This window comes from Amphiprion ocellaris, chromosome 15 (assembly GCF_022539595.1).
Source record: "Amphiprion ocellaris isolate individual 3 ecotype Okinawa chromosome 15, ASM2253959v1, whole genome shotgun sequence".
In the NCBI taxonomy this organism is placed as follows: domain Eukaryota; kingdom Metazoa; phylum Chordata; class Actinopteri; family Pomacentridae; genus Amphiprion; species Amphiprion ocellaris.
In genome coordinates this window covers 14,152,218-14,174,352 of record NC_072780.1, presented here as the reverse complement: position 1 = coordinate 14,174,352, position 22,135 = coordinate 14,152,218, and the positions used below count along the sequence as shown (strand labels likewise).

Sequence of the window (22,135 nt, the reverse complement as noted above, 5' to 3'; positions counted from 1 at the left end):
CTACATCCTTCCCTGGAGTGCCTGTCAGACCCTGTGGACCAATCTCTCCCTTCTGACCTTTTTCTCCCTAGACAAAGCCAGCGGGGGGGGAAATGAGGTTAGAATTTAATTAGATGATCATTAGAAGGTCATGTCTTCATTATTCATCACAAAAAAAGTTTCTTAAACTGTCCACCTTGTACCCAGCTGCTTCGCCCCAGTTGGCAGGCATCGCCTGTGGAGAGAAGGAATGGAGACAAGGCCCAGATCAATGACCTGGCTCTAAAGAGACAACACGCACACACACCACTGGAGCAGAGGAAACAACACAGTGACCAGTCAGCAGCCCATATGGATGACCAGCAGGAGTCATATGCCACAAAGATAATGTATCAACAGCCACAGAAGCCTGCACACTTAGAGTCCAGTCCAAAAGTATTTACTCAGGAACACAATTTTAATCATTTTGCCTCTGTACACCACTACAGTGGATCTGAAGTGAATCAATCACAATATGGTTGAAGTGTAGACTTCCAGCTTTAATTTAAGTGATTTCACAAATATATTGCATTAACCATTTAGGAATTACAGCTATTTGTTTACATAATCCACTTTTTCACAGGCAAAGTAATTGGATAAACTAACATGATTATAAACATGATGATCATTTTTTTTAATACCAGTATGCAAATGCTGTGCAGTTAATGACTGCCTAAAAAGTCTGGAACCCATGGACATCACCAAATGCTGAGTTTCCTCTCATTAGATGCTTTGCCAGGCCTTTACTGTAGCCGCCTGCAGCTGCTGCTTGTTTGTGAGTCTTTCTTTCTTAGGTCTTTTTTTCCAAGTGAAAAACATGCTCAATTGGGTTGACATCAGTTGATTGCTTCAGGTATTTAAGGACATTCCATTTCTTTGCCTTAAGAAGCTCCTGGGTTGCTTTGTTTGGAGTCATTATCCATCTGTGCTGTGAAGCACTGCCCTATCAGTATTGCAGCATTTGACTGAATCGGAGCAGCAAGTACAGCTCTGTACAATTAAGAATTCTTACTGCTTCTTCTTTCAGAAGCCACATCATCAATAAACACTAGTGACCCAGTTTTATTGGCAGCCATATATGCCCATGACATAACACTGCCTCCATGTTTGACAGATGATGTGATCTGCTTGGGATAGTGAGTCTTTTCTTTCCTTCTTTATACTCTTCTCTTTCCATCATTCTGCAACAAGATAATCTGGTTTCACTTGTCCAAAGAATCTTGTTCTAGAGTTGGGAAGATTTCTAGCAGTATAAACTGGCCCTTGTGTTCTTGAGGGTCACCACTGGTTTACATCTAAACACACTTTTACATACATGAAGGTAGCTCTGCATTGTAGACTATGATAATGACACGCCCTCCTCATCGAGAGTGTTCTTAACTTGACTTGATATTGCCAAGTTGTATTTCTTCACCAAGGAAAGAATTCTACGATGGATTTAACTTTAGTTTCCACTATGTTCTTCAAGGCCTTTTGGTGTTGCTAAGCTCACCAGTGCATTCCTCTTTTTTAAAAATGCACCAAATTGTTGACTTAGTCACTCCTAGGGGTAGATGCGTCTCAGGTGGTAGAGCAGGTTGTCCAAGGCTGGAAGTATCCTTGGGCAAGACAGTGAATCCTAAGTTGGTCCCAATGGCAGGCAAGCAACTTGAAGGGCAGCATGGCCACCACTGGTATGGTATGAGTGTAAATGGGTGAGTGGGAAACATTACACAGTGTTTTGAGTTCCGCTAAGGTAGAAGAGAAGTAAATGAGTGCAGGCCATTTACCACTCTTGAAGTTAGCTAAAGGCAAATTCAACATTTGGAATCAACTACAGACATTTGATCTGAATTTTTCAGGAAATAGCAAAGAAACAGGCCACGTCTGGCCATCTAAGCGGCTTATGTGTCGATTATTTTGCCATATTAGCCTTCAAAAATGCAAAGATTATAATGTCTGAATTGGTAATGCAGTACTTTTGCGAAGCCTCTTGAAATAAAGCTAAAAGTCTATATTTTAACCTCATCTTGACTGCTTAATTTCAAATTCTTTGTGGTGATACACGGAAGCAAAATTGCAAAAAGTTTGAATCATTATCCAAAAACTTATGGAACATAATGCACACTGAATGACTCACCAGTAAATAAACACACAAACCACACCATCATCCCAACTGCATAATTAATACAGAGACCGGATGCTTTAAAATGAGGTTTTGAATAAAGAAAAAAGTAAATAACTAAGGGGTCAGCGGGGTTGGAAAGCAGTGGGATGTGTCACTGTAACCTGTAGCAGAATTTTGGCACTCACCGGTTCTCCTTTGTCTCCCTTCTGGCCTTTGGGTCCCTCTGTGCACTGAGGTTAGAGACATTTGGTTGGCATGTATTATCACAGACCACTTTTGGCAGAAAATTTCAGGCTCACTACGCTGCATACCAAATCATGAAACAATGCTTGTCTGCGAGACGAGGCACGGCGTGAGAGTGAGACACAATGGAAAAGTTACTTACTGGACCTGAATGGGAGCCAGAACAGTCATCACCCTAAAATGGAGAAAGGCAGACAAGAAGAGTGATTGCTTGTGGGTGAGGAGGAGGATCAGTGAGCACCGAGGAAAGAAGTGCATCAGTTTGGTGGTGAGCTGGTCTGCAGCCAGCATCATGTTGGACAGCAGCAGCATCAAAGCATGTGTGCGAGTGTGTTTGGATAATGCTAGACATGTCAAGGCACATGTGATGAGATCACACATTCCACTGATATTGCCAATACTTCACACACGTACACAGATTTGTGTGTCTGTACATACGCACATGTCCTTCAAACTCACCCGGTCGCCTTTTTCCCCTTTTAGCCCAGCAGCCCCACCGAAGTTTACAATCTGCAACACACACAAACACACAATTACGCACTGCACAGTTTTATATGCCTGACATGATCTAATGGAAAGACATGAAAGTAAAGATCAGTGATCCTTACATTTTCTTCCCTATTCAGGCGTAAACAACCCCCACACTACAGACAGACACAGAGAAAGAGAGATTTATTAATTTACTGTATTTAATATCCGCTAAAGGAGTCATGCTTCTGAATAAAAAGAGGCTTGTGAGAGAAAATAAATGCCTTGCAGTCTCCGTTGTGACCTGGCAGTGGCACTGTTGTACAAAACTACACACGGCTGTATCTCCATGCTGCTACAGTATGCTGTTAAAAAGGAGGAGAGGTGGAAAAGTGGGCACGCACATACACCCACACCCACACCCACACACAAACACACACACATACACACTAACTCGCCTCCCATGGGAGATGGAGATCAATAGGAATGTCTGATTCCCCACAGCACAGGAGTGAGCAGACCAGCTGCTTCTCAACAGAGGGCACACACATCCAAATGCACACATGCAAGCACCAAATATGGATAACCCTTATAAATAACTGAGGCATTTTTAGCAGAAGCGAGTAATTAAAGCCGAACCCCCAGCCGCCCTGTGTTTCTGGAAGCCTTTGCTTTGACACGGCAGGAAGTTTGCATATATGCTGAAGCTGTGACTGTGAGCTTGCTGAGATGACGAAAGAGGACTGGTAGAACAGCACAGAGACAATGTGTAATTCTCCCCCTTCTCTTTTTTCTCTCCTCCCTCCCCCTCACGAGCTGCAAATCTATCAATGGCTGGCTGGACCAGCTGCGGTGACGAGTCACTCTTTCCAAGCTGCGGGCTTAGTCATGTACCTCGACTTCAAGCCTCAGCAGTCTCTTTGTTTATTCACTTCATTTCTCACATTTGAAATGAAAACATCAGATTGCTAGAAGAGAACTATGAGACTATGTTAATATATGCTTTAAATTCAGTCCACTGTTCTGCTGTTATTTCTCCTAATTACTGCAGATTACTTTATAATGCACAGCGACATCAAAACACAACGATAACCATGCAAACAGTTGGTTCACAGGTTTTGTTTTCAGTGTTTTCATTTATACTGTGCATTAAACTAGCAGTTGCATTGCTGTGCTTTCTTTACAGCAGTTAACAACATTTTGTGCTTTGCTAACTGGCACTAGCTGAAGTTTTCCAATAAATGGAATTCATTTAACTACCATATATTAAATCCCTGTAATGCCTAAGCTCACTTGTTGGCAGTACAATTTATAGACTCTAGGGAGTGAATATGAATTAAAAAAGTTTCACCAGTTTAATACGCACAATTATCATTGCCACATTAGTGCCTTAAAGCTTATTGTTTGGCCACTTCAGAGCAGCATAACAGGCTCTAAACACAATAATGTGATTACTGTAAAAAGTGTGTGTGTGTGTGTGTGTGTGTGTGTGTGTGTGTGTGTGTGTGTGTGTGGTGGTGGTGGTGGTGGTGGTGGGGGGGGTGTAACAGGCCCAGCGGACACAAAGCAACATTCATTAAAAGTCATGTTTCTGTCCTCCTAATGAATATAAATCTAATAGTCACTCCTCTTTTAGCTCTGTGTTGGCTCCCCACCAACTCCTGGCTCATAATATCTGGCTCTTTAGCTGCTAAAAAGGCTCCACGGTGCACATCAGCTAATTGTAAACCATGTCTTCTTGCTAAAATGCTCCGAATATCTTTGAGAATCTGCAAAGTCAGGTGATAACTCTCCACTGCAAGCCCAACCTTCCTCACTGGCAAGTCATCATTTCACCCGATGTTTATGTCATAAACCTGATCACTACAGCTTTAGAGTAAGTGCAGTTTTTATAATAAGAATCCTAACATAAGGTTTCAAATTTTGGCATAAAATGTGCTCAAATCTGCTCTTTTTGACACCCACACCTCAAAACAAAGGCTCTTTTTCTACATTATGCATGCCAACACCAGTACTCACTTATTAGCTTGAACACCTCAGAACAGGCTGAATTTCTGGCACCTACATTTAGTCACTGAGCCTTGGTTTTTTGGTAATGTTATTATTATTTTGGCATCCTCTGTCCAGCTGTCAAGTCATGCCAAAACAAGGGCAAGACCAGCACATATTAATAAAAACATTATATCAGTATAAACATGAATTTACCATCTCCTGGAATATAATTATCAGAGCCTTTTGGCAAATTCGACATAACCTTCCTTGACATGTAATGGAAAAGAAAGGAGTTTTATTTCTGGAAAAGCCTTGAGTGATAATAGATTCCAGCATATTGGTGGAACAGAGCCCTTTGAGTCACATAACCAAGAAACCACTGATGTAGTGGGAACAAGCTATAGAAGAATAGCTGAAAAAGCATTATACGAACACTGTGATGAAAATTGGTTTCCAACTTAGCTGTGGGATTGTGCAGCAGAAGTTAAATCTACCCTTTATTCGGACCATTTATTACCATAATCACATTAATTCAAATGCCTGTTTGGCATATTTGTTGGTACTGGTGATGCAGTGCATATAATCAGCTAGTACTATCAATGGATTCCTATGGGTGGAATGCCAATCTTTGCCCCTCAAAAAAATGCAGTCTGTTTAATCTGACCAAATTAAATTCACAGCACAAAAGAAATTTCACTTTCGTTTCTTTGCAACTGTGTGCCCCCAGTGGCAGCCCAAGCTGTGTGCTCTAACTCTGGTATTGACCTACATTGAGGAAGTCAGGGGAGGGCGGCCAGCTGTATTAGCAAGCACACACAGGAGCAACATAATGAAGCGTCTGGAGTTTTGTATTCTATTTGTGAACAGAACATGCCTATTGTAGGTGAATGACAAAATTAATAGGCAGCAGCAACTCCTGACTGAGACTCAGCGCATAATGAGGTGTAAATCAGTCTTCAGTCAGTCAGCAAGCTGGGTGCATGTGAGGAAAGCAGGTGGAAATAGAATTTCTTTCCCAGTGCTCAACACACACAAACATACAGAACATTAAAGTGCACACTCTGCCCTGCATGCTATTTCTCATTTTTGACTTTCAGCAGAAAATATGTGTGAAAGGCTCTTCATCCAACTATGTACTTGATATTTCTGGACTGCACTTTGGGATGCACTTTTTTAAAGACCTTTCTGGTGAAAATAAAGTTTTTTACCTTGTTAACATGTCCATGTGGTATTTTTTTAAAATGCTAGAAGACATATCGTGAGTGACATAAGCAGTCAATACCATGGCTGAACATGTTCACCATTAAACTGCAGTGTACCAATGACAGGTAAAAAGACACTGAAATAGCTTAGTGGGGTTTTGTCCTATGGCACCAATCCTGTCAACATGCAGGGTGGGGCTGTCTGTAAGATTGAATTGCTCCAAAGTTATAACTTGCCAAGTGTGTAGTGCAGTGTAATTGCACAGTGTAATTGCACAGCGTTTGAGTGGTAGGTGAGCTGGTGGGCTCTAGGTGCAGCGATTGAAGGGCGAGTCAGGGACTTCACAGAACCATGCATTCCAAAGGAAGCAATGTTGTAGAGCTTCGAAGCCATTTTAATGTAAATAGGGATTCATTTATTGAAGAAAAAAAATCTAAATATGCAACTGACAGGCAGAGATGAGTTTTTAGAGGTTAAACCAATGACCGGGGAGGGACTTCAAAAGAAGGCACACGCAACTCCCAGTAAATTAACAGATTTCCTAATTCACCTAAATTGCATGTTTTTTTAGACTATAAAAAGAAAACAGAGTACATGAAGATTGTGAAAATTTCACTTTTTGAACCCAGGACTTTCCTGCATTGACTCGACAGTCTTAGTTTGAGTCACTACGTCATCCCTCAAGTCTGATTTGAGATTCAGTCCAATAAAATTATGTGTGTATGAGTGGGTTGTGAGACTTACTTTTTCTGCAAGTTCCTTGGATGCAAAAATGTCCTGTTGGCGAAAAGAAGGGAAGAAGGGGTCAGGCCTGTTTCTTTCACATCATATCTGAGTGTGACCTCAATATTAAGACTACTGTAGGTTCCACGCTGGTCCTAAATTGGTTTTCTTCCTATGTTAGATGATAATGCTGACAGTTTTATTGCCAAGACTTGCTCAGCTAATATTCATATGCACGGAATGCAACAGCTTAGAAGGCCATTCAAAGAAATAGTACTTATTCTGGTTGCCTTCTTTTTGGCAGTACTATAACCAGTTTTATTTCAGCCTTAATTCTATTAAAAAATTAATCTACATCTCAAACATTCTTCTCAGATATTTGAGTTCATGGTTCCGGTCAGTGGCACCACTCTGCTGCACTTTATACTGAATCTTAATGTTGCCAGAAATAGCAAGAACTGTATTTTAAAGTGATCATAGTATCTACATCATACAGCATCTTTTGGCATAAGGAAGCTTTTGTTTTCCTGTTGCATGTACAGTGCATCCGTTCAAATCTTGTTGCCGTTACAATTCGTTGCATCAGATAGACAACAAAGAAAGATGAAACAGGGGCCATCTTGGTTGCACACAGGTCATTAGAAGTTATTCTTTATTCTGTTTTTTTTTTTTTTTAAAGAGATAAAAGAGAATGAGAAGAGAGAGGAAGAGAAGTGTTGTACCTCATGAGCCCTGAGGTAAATGAAGTGATGGACTCTGCTGTGCACAGAATTATAAATCAGACAAAAAAAGAGTCAACAACAAGAAGGATGGAAGAAGGATTGGAAAGCGGAGTGGAAACTTTCTGCTCAGTGCAGCCAAGGAAGAGTTTCAGCAAAAGGAAAGAGCGAGGAAGCCATTTTATAGCAAGCATTGGACTTAAAAAGTCAAGAAGACACACTGAGGCTCTGGAAACAACACACAAAGACTTTGGGTCTTTTGAGGACTAGATGACCTTTCAGCTAGAGCTGGGTTGAAAGCAAGAAAAAATAGAGCATTATGGTGCTGGAAGTTTAAGAAACAGTGTGGGTGAGATTTGTCATACCTCAGGAAGGCTGTAACTGCTGTGACCCACAAAAAGACAGACGCAAACAATGGTACAAACATCCCTCTGTACCAAACCTGATTCAGATAAACGTTGTTTAAGCCAACAGAACTTGATATTGTGGAGAGCTTTTATTCCATGGAGTTTCTAGATGTACCATATATGTCACACAGAATTTTGGGGAAATGTGTATATTTGAGATGTTTTTTTTTACAGTAATGTTTGTGTTTGTGCATTTGAACAACAACCAACACCAAGTACATTCAGTTAAGTCATAGTCAGCGTGTTTCTACTTCACATTTTGAATCGCATTACCAGAACTTCATGGAAACAGTAAAATTCAAATCACTACTCCAATTGTGCCAAAAAATCTTTTAAGCTTGGGGGGGTAAGTTCACTAAAGAGTTAATGCACATAATTGGTGATGGAAACCACTTTTCCGAACATGTCCTGATGCAGCAAACATTTTGAACATTTTGCTCACAACTGATGAGCTGTTTCCATTTCTTTCACTGTCTTTGTCTTTGGATAGATAACATGAAACATGTCCAACACCACTCTATTTTAACTTGCTTTATTGGAAAGCAATTCCTGAAGACTTCTGTCCCTTATTCTTTCATAAATGGCTAGCTGGTTTTTGGAGGTCTAACGCAGGAGTTTTATTTGCCGCCTCTTCTCCTCTGTTAATTATAATCATGCATGACATAGTGTGTATTGCCAACTTTTGACAAAATTACGCCACCTATATTATTCTCTCTAAAGCAGGTAATGGAAACAAGCTGAATTGAATTCATAAATTCTTTTGTGACATTTCAAAAGTTAGCTCCTAATTCACTTGACAGTTATACAGAAACACTAACGGCTAACGGTAGGCAGATGTTATGAACTTTGATCAGAATCAGATTGCCTGTTTTCTCCTAGTTTTTCTGCTAAGCTTCATTACCCAGCTGCTGGCACTGACTTCATGTTTGCCATATAGACATGAGGGCGATAGATATTCTTATCTAACTCTCTGTAAGAAAGGAAATAAGCACAACATTCAAAATGTCTATTGCTTTAAAAGGCTACTCAAAATGTTATTTGATCCCCACATTCTTCTTCCTTTACATATTCCAGGACCTACAGTACAAATACAACCCAAGCACTGACAGTTTTGGTCAGAGATTGCGGTGCATTAAACTATAACTGGCTAATTCTGCCACAAGTCGCTTACCAGATGTCTGGTAAACTCACTACACATTAAACGCCACATCCTTCGCCCAATATGTCCTCAAGTGATGACACGATGTAATTTTGCAGCTCCCTCTGGAACCACCGAAGGCTTTACACATTTTTTTCTCTCTCTATATATAGGGACAGGTGCTGTGGTACCTGTAAATAGACTTTCATGTGTAAAATTGGTGAAGCTTGCCTTTAAGGCTTCTTAAAGAGACAGAAGGGCAAAGTGCATTTTTTCAAAGACACTTACAGAAATGGAATTTCCCCTAACAGTAAATCCCAGTGTACCCTGTGCTTATTCAGCTACAATAATGTTGAATACCCCATACATCCAACACGCAACTGTCCACGTATGCTGAGCTTAGTGTGCTGTCACTCAGTGAGGCTTAGTTTAATAGAAGCTGGCTCAAAAAACATCTGGCTGGCCTACTGGAATCTTTTATTTCACAGTTCATTTATAAAACTAACATAAAGATAAAAATAGAAAGTCCTAAAATTGCTAGAGAGCAGCAGAGAAAATGGAGAGAAGTGAGGGCAGATATGTGTTTCGGCATCAAGTACAGACAGTGATGCTCGTATCATTATTAAGCTAAAAACACTGTACTAAATGCCATGCTGCCCATATTAACGGTCAGTATGTGATAACTAATAGCGGAGGAGGAGACGAGGGAGATTTGTGAGAGAGACAGAAATGTGGAGAGAGATGGCATTCCTGCATCTGGCTGCAACCATCTCTAGGATTGATTACTGTGTCCTGAAGTCTGCCACTGCTCTAAGTTAACACCGGCACTCCACAAGACAAACACCAGGCTCTAATGAATAGATAATTGGATATAGATCCCATTAATATGAATGATGAAACAGGCGGGTGTGAAAACAAAAATAAATTGCCTCTGCGTTGTACTGGAAGAACTTCATGTATCAGTCGGTGGGCTATTGAAGTAACCGTAAAGAATGTCATGGAAATTTCTGGGAAAATGACTCCCTGTTGCATAAGGCTCTATTTATCACAAATTTGACACTACTTGTAGACACTTTGAATGATTGCTACCAGCAGACTGAACAGAAGTCATAAAAAAAAAACTCAGCAGTGATAAAGACTACAGCAGAATGGAAAACACGTTGTCTGTGGCCAGCGTTTGCTTGCCAGCAGAGGCATCTCAGACAAATCAAACTGCCTAAGGAACAAAACTGTTGGAGACCATGTGAGTGTCTGTGTCTGTGTGTATTGTGAGAATGGCTGTTGGGGTAATTTACAATGGAAGAGGAAGGGACTTGTGTTTGAGAAATATCCAATGACATTTTTTCTTCAACTTGTAGCTGAAATTGAGTGTTTATGTATAGGCTATAGCCTGTATTATGTCTCTGTGATCATATGTTCTGCAGTGTGTTTTTTTTAATCTATAGTAGAAATTTTTAATTTTGATTACCTGGCTAAATGTGTTCTCCAGCAGGTCATTTTCAGCAGCACGGCGGCTCTTTGGGGCATCAGGAGGGCACTGCAAGCATGCAACAGATGGATAAAGGTAAGACAAGGTAAAAGAGTACTTTGGTGAATTCTCACCTGGATCCTTTAATTCAGCTTGGACAAGATGTAAAAATCTGAGAAAAAAATCCCCCTGAATATTGTCTTTTGTTACCGATGTAGCTAACAAAAAGGAAAGACATCAACATTTTGCTCACATTTGTGCAGATTCTCAGTCATAAAAGTCAGTGTAATCCTAAGAGCTTTGGTAGAAGGCAACCTGTCATCTCTTTTATTGTTCTTGAAAATGTTTAACTGACCCATGGGGAGTCCCTGATATATACAGTCATCCACAGATAAAATGGCTAATGCTGCACTAAAGACCACATACCTTGAAGTGTTAGTCATTGTGAAATTACCAGGTCAGGGATGACTCAAGGTATTAATGATGGTGAAATTTACAGTGAAGGTTTCAAGACTCCATTATAATACCTGATAAGTGGTAGATTCCACCTTTGTTTAGATAATTTCCTCATGTCGGTCTTGTATATTCTACTATTTGTGATACTACATGGATGTTATTTTTGGGGATAATTCTTCTCAAAGGAGCAGGTAAAAACAGACAAGAAAATACTCGTGACAAGGGTTGTGCTTAGACACAGTGATGCTTTTAGCCAAATGCTAGCATGCTAAAATTACTACAATGACCAGAATACCATGCATGTGTTCTGCAAGAATACTACTATGTTCACCAATGTAGCACTTGTAGAATTTTAGCATGCTAGCTGTTGCCAATTAGCACATGCCACAAATTGGCAATAATTAATACAGTGCCATTACTTTCAGTATTGGGCAAACTAAAATGAAACTGGGCATATTTTTGACCTGGAGTTGGTCCTAGATGGATGTGAACAGATTACCAAAGCTGTCACAATTCATCCTGAGAGGTCGAGGTGTCTGTTCCAAATTAAAAGCTGTTTATATCATCCAGATTTTCTAATTTGAACACGTGATATTGACAAAAATGACATCAAAGCAACAATGTGAAGCATAAAACAACATAAATCAAGTGCATCATCTCCAAGATTGAATCTCAAAATCCAGTCCAAAAATACAATGCACATTCCTGAACCATCTAACATGTACTCCCGTCTCTTTCTTTTGTGTTTCAAGAGTCTGCAGCCTCCATGGGTGTGTTTGTCTACATATGTGCACACTTGCTCCCCCACTTCTCATTTCAAATTTAAACGCAGCTTGGAGGGAGCCCTGCAGCACACAAGCCTTGAGCAAAGGAGGAGAAGTTTCCTGCTTCGAACCTTCTAATCAATTTTACAGCATGCACTCCATCCTCTGGAGGACTGTACACTTTCAAACTTCTGAAGAAGCTTCTTATCCTGTTTGTATCCTTCTCATAAATTCATTTGCTAATGAAAAAGAGACATAGACATGCACACGCAGACACGTAAGCGCCCTGGAGAATTCTGACAAAAACTTGGCTGAGTACAAAAATACCTTCCGCTTAAAAATAAACCCAAGATGCGGCTGTTTGCAATTCTTCCCATACCTGAACAATCGCTTGCTCAACATAGTGCTGTACTGTTTTGAGTCCAATGAATCTGTTTTCTATTTGATAATGCTTTTGTCTGAAGCTTGAAAACAATGACTGCACAAAAATACAAAAGAAGAAGAGAGCTATACAAACAAGAGGAAGGCAGAGAAATATAAAAGCAAAGAAACAAAATGGTATTTTTGAAGCTGCAGGAGAGACGTGATACTGCGAATTAGTAATTTAGTCACATTTTAGGAGTACAAACAATATTGGCAAATCACAGCTGATGTTGCATAATTGCACACAATGGAATTACTCTCAGCTCTAGTCAATTTGTATACATAATATCCAATGTTAAACAAAGCCTCTGAAGAATATTGAATGAACACAATAACACAATCATTTCCATATTTGTGGAAGCCCAAGTCAAGTAACTGATGGAGTGCTGTACAGTGAGGGCTCTCTGCCTGCATATCAAATTCTATGGCAGGCGGCCAAGTTTCTTTTCTGACCACCTAAAATGAGTTAGAAGAACAAAATTGAGCATAACGTATTACAAAGCGTTGCTGATTAGCGAGGATAAGCCTCCAGAGCAGATGCAGGTCTTTCTGTGGTGATTGATTTGGATAATGCAGACTCAGCCTTTCTTGTAGCTGTTGAACAGCAAAAGCCTTCCAACAATTTGCTTTTATTGTGAAGGAGCTGCAACAAGTGTCGAGTTCTCATCGCTGGGTTTAATTTACCATAGTTTAGCTTGAGTTTAATTGAGATGAGTCGGTGCTTCCAGTTTACATGTGGCCAAAATTATTTTTTATGGTGGGTGCCTGTTGATTAAAGTTAAGCATTCTATGAGACCAAAACCTTGAAGCTCACATCTTGAAAGCCCCAACGAAAGCTTTTTCCACACTCATACCTTCCCTTAGCCCCCATGTAGAGACTGTGGTTAGACTAGTAATTTGAAATGGGAAAAGGAGCAACTGATCAAGGTGAGCTGGAGTAAGAGGTTCAAGCTAGGAGTCGATTGATGTTTTTGTTTAGGGCAAATAGTAATGACAATGATTAGTAATTAAGGAGACCAATAATTGAACTGAACTAATATACATTTACAACAACAAAAAAAAACTTGATGTCAAGACTAATGTAAAACTTCATGAAGACACATTGACTTATTCTTAGTTTACATGTTCAATTAAACCTTGACCCTTTACCCTTCAATACTTAGAGCCTATTAATTGTGACATATAACCAATCAGATAGTGCTGTGGGTGGAACATTGCTTGAGACTGCAGACCAGTGACTACAGATTGAGAGAGGCCACTGCATCAGAGCCAAATTAGTGCATTAATAAACAATTAATCTAATCAGGATATAGTTTTAAACAGTACAGTCAACACTAATAACGAATCCTTGTGAAAGTCGCTGAATCCCTACAGTTCAGACAAACTGCCCGCTGAGTATCCACACTGATTCTGTCTGAGCAACAGTTCGACATTTTGAGAAATGTGCATATTAGTTTTCTGGTGGAGAGTTGTGGTGTTTTTACATTAACACAAAATAACAGCTTTTTGCTCATGCCCTCTCCATCATTGTGTACATTGTGTGGTGCAACAGCCTTGTGCGAATGCCTGCAGTGTGCCAGGGGTAATGTGAAAGTTTAAATTGGTTGAATCAGTCAGACACTGGTGACCACTGCTTGAAGTGACAGATGACAATTTCCAGGCGCTGTATGAGGCTCTGAAATATGTTTTTAGAAGAGAAGATTTATACTGCTCTCATTTCTGTCTATTAAACACACAGCAAACCTCGAGCTAGCAACAAGTTAACTTTTCTTATGTATAAAACAGGAGGAAAAAGCTTGACAAGCACTGTCCAGAGGTAAATAATATTAGCACCCCAGTAGCTCTAGTTTGTTTATTCTGTACAAAAACAGATGCGTAAAGCTGATAAGTTAACAGGATTTAAAGAGGGATATGAACTGAACTCTTTCCTGGATGGTGCCAATAGTCAGGCATTAATAAAGATGCTGGAAACATACTGCTTCCAGACAAATGCTGTATATAAAAAAATGGACACAGTGACCATGGATCTGGCTGACAACTCAAGGACCCTATGCACAGTAATACAGTAGTAGCCAGTAAATCACAAGGTATACTGTATTGTCTATTTTCCTATAAATAGGACCACAGTTTACAAAATGAACAACATACTGTATCCAAATGTCCTAAAACTAGTGATTGGCACCATAAACCCATGAAGAAAATGTTAATTGAGGCAACAAATCAGGTGAGAATTACGGTTATTTTGTTTTAGAATTATATACAATCGGGCTTCCTTTTCCTATCAGAGGAGTTGCCCCCTCCTAACCATTAGAAAGCACTTGTGTGCACTTTAAAGGCACTTCCATGTTAGCTTCACTTTTAGAGCCAGAGGCTACATTCATTGTATATAGCAGTGTTTCCTCTACATCCATTCAGTAGCGGCGGGCCACTATTCCTAAATCCTAGCCACCGCTCCTTCAAATTTCTTTTTTTTGTTTGCTATTGTCGCAAACACACCACTGCCGCATGTCTCCACCTTCACCGCAGAGTCCTGCACTGTGTCAGGTACTTGCGAGTACCAAGGTAAACTACAGATAACCATCTTGCTCAGTATCTACTCTTTGATACGTCGGGTTAATCCGACGTTGATGTCGCGAGAGCGCGGCCTTGAAAGTGACGTCAAGTCAAGCAACGAGGCACCAGGTCAGAGAGTCAAAGGAGTGTGGTCTTGGAAAATAGGGCAGCGACTTACCGGAGAAAAGTTATAAGCTCAAGATAACTCATAATAGATTTTACAAGTTAAATAGACATTCACAAAATATTGATGTCCAGCTAACATTACGTAACATATCAGTAGCTTTAGTTGATTGGGCCCGGTGCCAACTCAGTGTCGCTAACGTGAGTAAACTATTGATAGCATTAAGTTAATATCTACACTCCATGATGTAACTGCTGACTGTGTTTTCAGATGAGCTTGTTCAAAATTTTTACTTTTTTTTTTACATTCAGCCTTTAAAAAGCCTTTTTCAACTGGCCATTCAATAAATTGGTTGTACAAGTAAAATCTGCAGTCAAGTGTCATTTGTTTACGCATCACGGCTCCCCGGACAGCAATTCTGTGCTCTTCGGAGATGCTGGGGAGTGTGTTTTGTTACTTTCATACAGTGCCAGGCTAGCTGTTACATTTCAAGTCTCTCTGTTGAGATAAGCAAAGCTAACCACGCTGTCGCTTCCTATCAAAACCATCCCAAAAAGGTGAACTTCTTCGAGGTCTACGTCACATACGATGATGTAGGAGATAATTTGCTGTAGATCAGGGGGAATACTCTCTGTTTTACACTAAGTCTTTGTTGTTGTCAGTTAGTGAGGATCTCCACTCTCACCCTAGCTCCAGGTATCTCACAGCAGGCTTCTTGGATTCCAAGCGTTGGGTCACAATACAGCATCACCTGCTGAATGTCCATCTGTGAAAAAAAGAGAGAGAAAGATATTTTGATATATATTTCACATGCACTTCTCTATGAGTCCTCTGCTTTGTTTGCTTTATAATGTGCATACAGTTTAAATGAGCTAGTAAACAAGGTTGAGAGGCAATTAGTTTCTCACAATGCATTAGAAAAGTACTGTCAAGTGGTTAACCTCTGTGTGTGCAGGTGTGTGTGCATGTGTGTATGCACAGTTCCTCCCTATGCTAACAAAAGGGCTTTCCTGCTTCCTAAGTAGGCCAGTTAACTGATCAACAAACTAAGTGCCTGGATTACTGGATCCATTCAACGTTAATAGTCTCTGCTCACTGCACACATATTCTCTCAGGTGGTCCGCTCACATTTTTAATCAGGACTGGATGAGATTGTCTCAAAGAAAACAGCACCTCAGGGGGCATAGCCTATGGTCTGAAACACGTACAAATATGAACATACACATGCACAAATCCACAAAATGATCATCACCAAGGCCTTCATAGGAGGATGATTCACAAGAAATGTTTCACTCTATCCTTTCCGCTAGTTAAATGCATCTATAAGGTGATCTGGAAAAAGCCTAGCATGTTATTAAAATTCCATATGTCAAGGTAACACTAAATTATTTTATGCAATAACTCGCTAAGATTCCATTCTCTACGGTGCTGGTCTCAATAAGGGAAGCTGCGTCATTCACACCGCTTCTGAGACAGTTTGTTCTTTATACATAGAGAGACTAAAGGTCACCATATGTTCAAATAGTAGCTTTAGATGACATTTACACTGCAAAGCTTAATCTTGATCAAAGGCTCCTCAATATCAAGACAGAGCGGTCACAGACTGCATATTTAATCATATTTCACACTGAGCTCAAAGCATTCCCTTTCTGATTTTCCCACTTCTCCAAAGAGGCATACCATTTTTAATGCATTCTACAGTCCTGCTTAAAAAGCCCACATCCGTGACGCATAGCTTCCATTTGCATGAAATATATATATTTTAAAAAACTTTCTGATCAGTGAATATCTTTCATACACAACGGTAGTGTTTTCTGGAAAAATTCCAAACTCAGTAGCTTCAGAACACTGAAACACACTCGTAACTCTAGTTACCTATTTAGTTCTGCACCTGACACTCTTGATTTTAATTCACTCTTTGAAAAATCTGATTGAGCGACTGAGTTGGCACACATCCTTAGGATAGAAGCTTCACTGGTAAAATCGAAAGGCCAAAGAAACTTCAGGAAAACAAATCTTATCACTCCCCCACTTGCATATTTGTCCTGGCTCCCAGTGAGTTTTAGGTCTTATTTTAAGATCTTCCTCTTGCTAGTTACATTTTTTTATATTTCGCAATCCCTCGAGAGTCATAGTGCAGCCTGACATCCTCGAGCAGAGGTCTCTTGGTTTTTCCAACCACTCAATTTGTTACTTTAGGAGAATCTGACTTTACTGTCTGTGCCCCTCAGCTTTGGAGCTCCCTGCCGAAGCATCTCGAGCAAATCTGGAACAGGTTTCCACTCTGTAAAATTCCCTTAAAAAACCTTTTTCTTAAATGGTAGCTGTATAAAAATAGTCAGTAGTATTATTGTCGTACTTGCACAGGCCTAGCATCTGAAGCCCGAATGCCCAGCAGTGTGTGTCCGTCAGTGGGCAGAACTCCTCGGGGCTCCAGGGGTTTGGTCTCGATGGAGCTGCAGTCCACGTGGAGGGAAGCAGCTCCGTGCTGCACGCTGAGGGCCAGCTTGTGCCAGCGCAGGTCCATCAGGGCCTCCACTCCCTCGCCAGAGAAAACGCAGCTCTCCAGGTCAGCTGCAGGGTCTACCCCTCTGGCTCGAAGGGACAGGGTGCCATCGGGGCCGTTAAGTTCTACAGAGAGCTGGGTTTTGGGACAGAGAAAAGTGGGGGGTGTGGAGATGAGAGAGCTAAGCTGGCACCAGTTAAACACCCAACAATATGTTCAGTATGTCCATGTAATGAAAAATGTACTGGAGCCCAGGTTGTCTGAATGGCAGTGGCTTCAACAAAGAGTAATACCTACACGCATCTACCGCCTAACAAAGCTGTAGAACATAGCGGCAAAGACGAGGTAAAGCGGAAGACACATTAATTACACACACGAGCTGTACAGCCAATCAATCACTCCTAATGAGGCGACTTAGCCTTCATCCATCATACACATTGAGTATTTAAATCTGGCCTCAGACTCTTGGTGATTATCAGGACTCTAAGGGACTCCAGTGCTTCATCATGGAACACACATGAATAACAATGAAGGTGAATGAAAGACGGGAGCAGGAGATCCAGGTAGGAGCGACAGAGAGACAGGGAGTGAGCGAGAGGGGTATCGGATGAAAAATAAGACAGGACAAAAGGCATATGGAATGAAAGGAGGGGGGGTGAGAAAATTGAAAAGATGTCACAAGAGAGAAGAAATCGAAAGGGAAAGTGGATGACTATGCAAAAGAGAGATGAGAGGTGGTGAGAATGAAGAGAAAAAAGCGGGATGAATAGAGGGTGAAAGATCAAGGAGAGTAGAGAGAAAGAGGGAATGGCGGAGGAATGAGGTGGAGGAGGAGGGGAGGGATGTAAGAATGCATAAAGCGGGGGGGTGAGGAAGCAACGTGTGAGCTGCACCTGTGGGTATCCCTGCTGATCAGATAGCTGGAAGAGGTAGATGGTGTCCCTCAGGGCAGCCTTCTTCAACGCCAGGGTGAAGGTCAGGGTGAACTCCTTAGGTAGGCCATGAGGAAACACCTGACTGGAAGACACAAGTTCAAAAGGGTCAATGGCACGACATTCCTTCATACACAGGAGCTGTGAAACTACATAAGGCTAAAATTCTAAGAGGAAATTCCTCCAGTTTAATACAGGAAGCTCAGCTTAGTAGCCATGGCTAGTACTGAGGGAGAAAGTCAGAGTAAGTCGATAAGCAAGACAAGTATCTGACTGTAAGAGGCTTACACGACAAACTGGAAGTATGACGTTTAAAGCAGTTGTAATACATGTTTTAGGGGTTATAATACATGTTTAAGAAGGAAAGGCAAATGGCAGATGTGTAAGTTGTAGTTACAAGACAAGACAGGTATTTTTTAGAGGTAAGTTGAGACCTAAAACTGAATTAAATGAATGTACTCAATATTGAATAATGTTAAAAGTCCCAGTCGTTATTAGTCCAAATAAATGCTACAATGTTACATTGCGTCTGCTGAATGTGTACATAAAACATTCATGTGTATTAGTATGCTCCTGAACGTCTTTCTTTGGCATCATTGGGTAAAAATTTGACAATAAACTTCCAGCATAATGTATCTCAAGTGGTCCAGGAGAGCAGATTTCTGCCTCCTATCGGCTTTTGGTTTCAGGGTTTAGAAGACAGAGGACTTAAGTCAACCACAGGCCTTTTCACCCAGAGCAGGTGAGATAGCATAAAGAGAAACAAAATCTGTAGGAAGTGGTGGAACAGTGGGTTAAAAACAGGGCTCCTCCTCAAAAAAGTGGGGCTCGGATCTCATAAGCAGCCACAAGTAAATGTTAAGGTTTAGCTTAAAGTGCGTGCAAATGTGGGAGGATCGAGTGGAAAAGACAGTTCTGCCTACCTCAGCTTTAACCTAAAATATTATGTCACTAGATTGTTTCTTCTAAGCGCCCAAAAAATTTGTAATTTATAATAGTATAATAGATAATGGTTTTAAAAACCAGGATGTTAAAAAACCCTGCCATCGGTCTGTATTTGTGGAACTATAGGATTCAGGGTGTTTGGATTTTGAGCCATATGGGCGAGGAAAGGTCAAGATGTCTCGGCCTCTGCTGCTTCGATTTGGACCGAACTTTTAAACATGTTTGTCCTGTGAAGCTAACTTTATGGAACAGCAATGGTAAATCGTTTATCAATCACAGCACCCAATAGCTAACAGTTCTGACCACCCACTCAATCAAGTCTTTAGGAGCTGACATGATCACTTAGTCATTCGGCATAAAAAAATGGGTTTCTGTTTTATAAAGGAAGGAATTCGACAATGTCATCATGGAGTGGAAGTTTTGATAGTAACTGTAAAAAATACATGGAAAATCAGCAGCTTTATCAATACTGAAAAAAGCTATTTGCAGCTCAATGCTTAATATTACTTCTATTTGACTGTGGAAACAAGTCTAGCTTTGCAGGAGTTTCATCTTTTATATCACAGCAACACTGAATAAAATACATTTTTGATAATTTTATGTATAAATGTATACATTTGTATGTATTTGTGCACAAGTGTATTTATGGGGCATGAATGTTTGTGTCACAGTTTGCTGGTACATAATGTGTAAACCTGATCTATCTACAGACAAAAGCAGCCTGACACCAGAGAGCAGCCATCACCTTTAATTAGGCTTTCGACACACTGAGAGAACTTTTGGGTTCATATATCTTCCCTTTATGTCCTCATGAGTACAGTGACAAAGTAATCCTGTGTGTGTTTGTGGGTTTCCGCTCACCTGCCTGAGCTTTTTTATATTCTACGCGCATTTTCTCTTTGCCTTTATTTTCCATTTTGCTTCCCCCCCTCCTCCCCTCTTCCACATTCTGTGACTGCAGCCAGCGGCGCAATGCAAAGCCTGTGTGTGTAACCCCCTGGCATTAATTTTCATAGGAGATACAGTCCGGCAAGCTTCATCCCTCAGTTTTTGGTCAAGGGCATCTAAGCGCACGAATACAGTATATGCACAGGCACAAATATTCACTGCATGGAGGTGTGTAGATGTATTAAGAGATGAAGGGTTCACAAACAAGCCCAGTGAAATGCATGCTCACTGAGATGGTAAACACTTTGAAATATTCTCTCCTGCTCTATTTCTTTTTCTCTCTCTTTGCACACACATACACACACATACACACACACAGAATTGTTGATGGTGGCAGCTGGTTTCCCACTCCTAGAAGTGGGGTGACAGTGATTTATGACTGAAGGAAGATCCAAGGGAAAACAGCCAACTACAGGACGTCAAAACAAAGAGAGGATGAGTGGGAGAAAAGGTGAGTGAGAGAAAATGTGGAGAGAGAGAGGGAAAGAAAGAGAAAGACAGGACGAGGAAAAAAACAATGGTGAGAGACCAAGAAATATTCGGTATGATATGAAAATTCACAAAAGTTCTACTTTAACTAAGATTACATGTGCAGGTATAAGAAGATGGTAAGAGTGTTCAAGACAAACAGATGAACAGAGAGAAGAGACAGAAAAACCAATGCCGAGAATAGAGTTGTTTTGATGTTGATTAGCGACCTGAGCTGCAAGGCACTAAACCACTCACACAACCTATTGACTTCTAATTGAGAAGTACTGCACCTCGGCCAATCCTACTACCTCCATCCTTAAAAAACAGCCACACGTACATACACACAAACATGGGGAGATAAATCACTCAGTATAGGCCAGACAGATTCAGAACTAGCCTCTCCCGACTCTAAGAGAAAGTTACTTCTGCTTCCCTTGTTTTAAAAAAAGAAAGAAAGAGAAGGCAGAATAAAGTGAGTGCAAGCCAGGGAGGCACAGGGGAAGACGGGGAGAGGAAATCTAATGTTGAAAAAGCAGATCTCTGGTTTAAGATGGGAATATCACCTGGAGAGGTGTATAGGCATGGGTTCTAACTGTGCTGGAATCAATTGCTTTCAGTGGAGAGGGCTTTCTATCCCTGAATGTATTACACCAAACTAACTGAAAGTAATTTTAAACAGCTAAAACTTGACACATAAAAGGAAGAAACAGTTTCAAGCTATAGCAGACAAATGTTTGTTACACATTATAACTTTTTCCCTATGGCTAGCTTCTCTGTTTTTGTACTTAAAATATGTATACAACTTTCGGAAGAAAATGAACTTTGCAGAAAGCAGCATCTTACAAGCGCTGTAAAAAAAAAAAAGACAACACTTTGGATATGGGAATTTCTGCACTGCTCATGGTGTTCAGCTCATATCACAATTGTATGCACTGACCCAAGCCTTTTCTCGGGCCTGAAGCAGAATTGAATTCACTCGTCAAACCCAGGGTGAGGGCACTCTGATCAAGATTAATGGTCTGCATCCATTTGAGCGGCTCTGTGAGGGTGTACTCAGGCACAGCGGTGCTTTGAGCTAAATCCTAATGTCAGCATGCTAAAATGTTCACAGTGACAATGCTAACATGCTGATATTCAGCAGGTATAATGTTCGCTGATGTTTTTATTTTAGCGGGGCCGTATACTAACCTTTGTGAATAAGCCGATCACAAAGTACATCTTAAGCTGTTGGAAATGTCATTAGTTTTGCAATTATCCAGTCATAAACCAAACTTATTACACTTCATCCCGAGAGGAAGATGAATGTGTGATTCAAATTTCATGACCATCCACCTAATAGTTGAGACATTTCAGTCAAAACCATAAATGTCAGTCTCTTGCTGGTGCTAGATGAAATGTCAGGGGATTCTTAAAGTCATTAGGATTCATCCTCTGGGCACCGTGAATGTCTGCGCTAAATTTCATCAGTTCATTCGTCAGGCCATTTGATCGCTGTCAGACATTCATCGAAAGTAAAATATGTCTTCA

The 22,135-nt window shown here is 40.6% G+C and overlaps 1 protein-coding gene across 14 annotated transcripts in view; it reads right to left on the bottom strand.

Moving 5' to 3' along the window:
* Window positions 1-22,135, bottom strand: part of col16a1 (collagen, type XVI, alpha 1) — an 80,014-nt gene that overhangs the window by 34,247 nt on the left and 23,632 nt on the right. For 13 of the 14 annotated variants that reach the window (XM_023272910.3, XM_035949405.2, XM_055018235.1 and 10 more), the window contains exons 5-15: window positions 18,206-18,329; window positions 17,166-17,447; window positions 15,492-15,572; window positions 10,487-10,555; window positions 6,776-6,808; window positions 2,977-3,012; window positions 2,828-2,878; window positions 2,511-2,543; window positions 2,311-2,355; window positions 176-214; window positions 5-67 (exon numbers count right to left, since the gene is read on the bottom strand). In XM_023272910.3, coding sequence (XP_023128678.2) covers window positions 5-67; window positions 176-214; window positions 2,311-2,355; window positions 2,511-2,543; window positions 2,828-2,878; window positions 2,977-3,012; window positions 6,776-6,808; window positions 10,487-10,555; window positions 15,492-15,572; window positions 17,166-17,447; window positions 18,206-18,329 — 856 coding nt within the window. The remainder of the gene's footprint in view (window positions 1-4; window positions 68-175; window positions 215-2,310; window positions 2,356-2,510; window positions 2,544-2,827; window positions 2,879-2,976; window positions 3,013-6,775; window positions 6,809-10,486; window positions 10,556-15,491; window positions 15,573-17,165; window positions 17,448-18,205; window positions 18,330-22,135) is intronic. The other variant, XM_023272914.3, reaches the window with a different exon arrangement.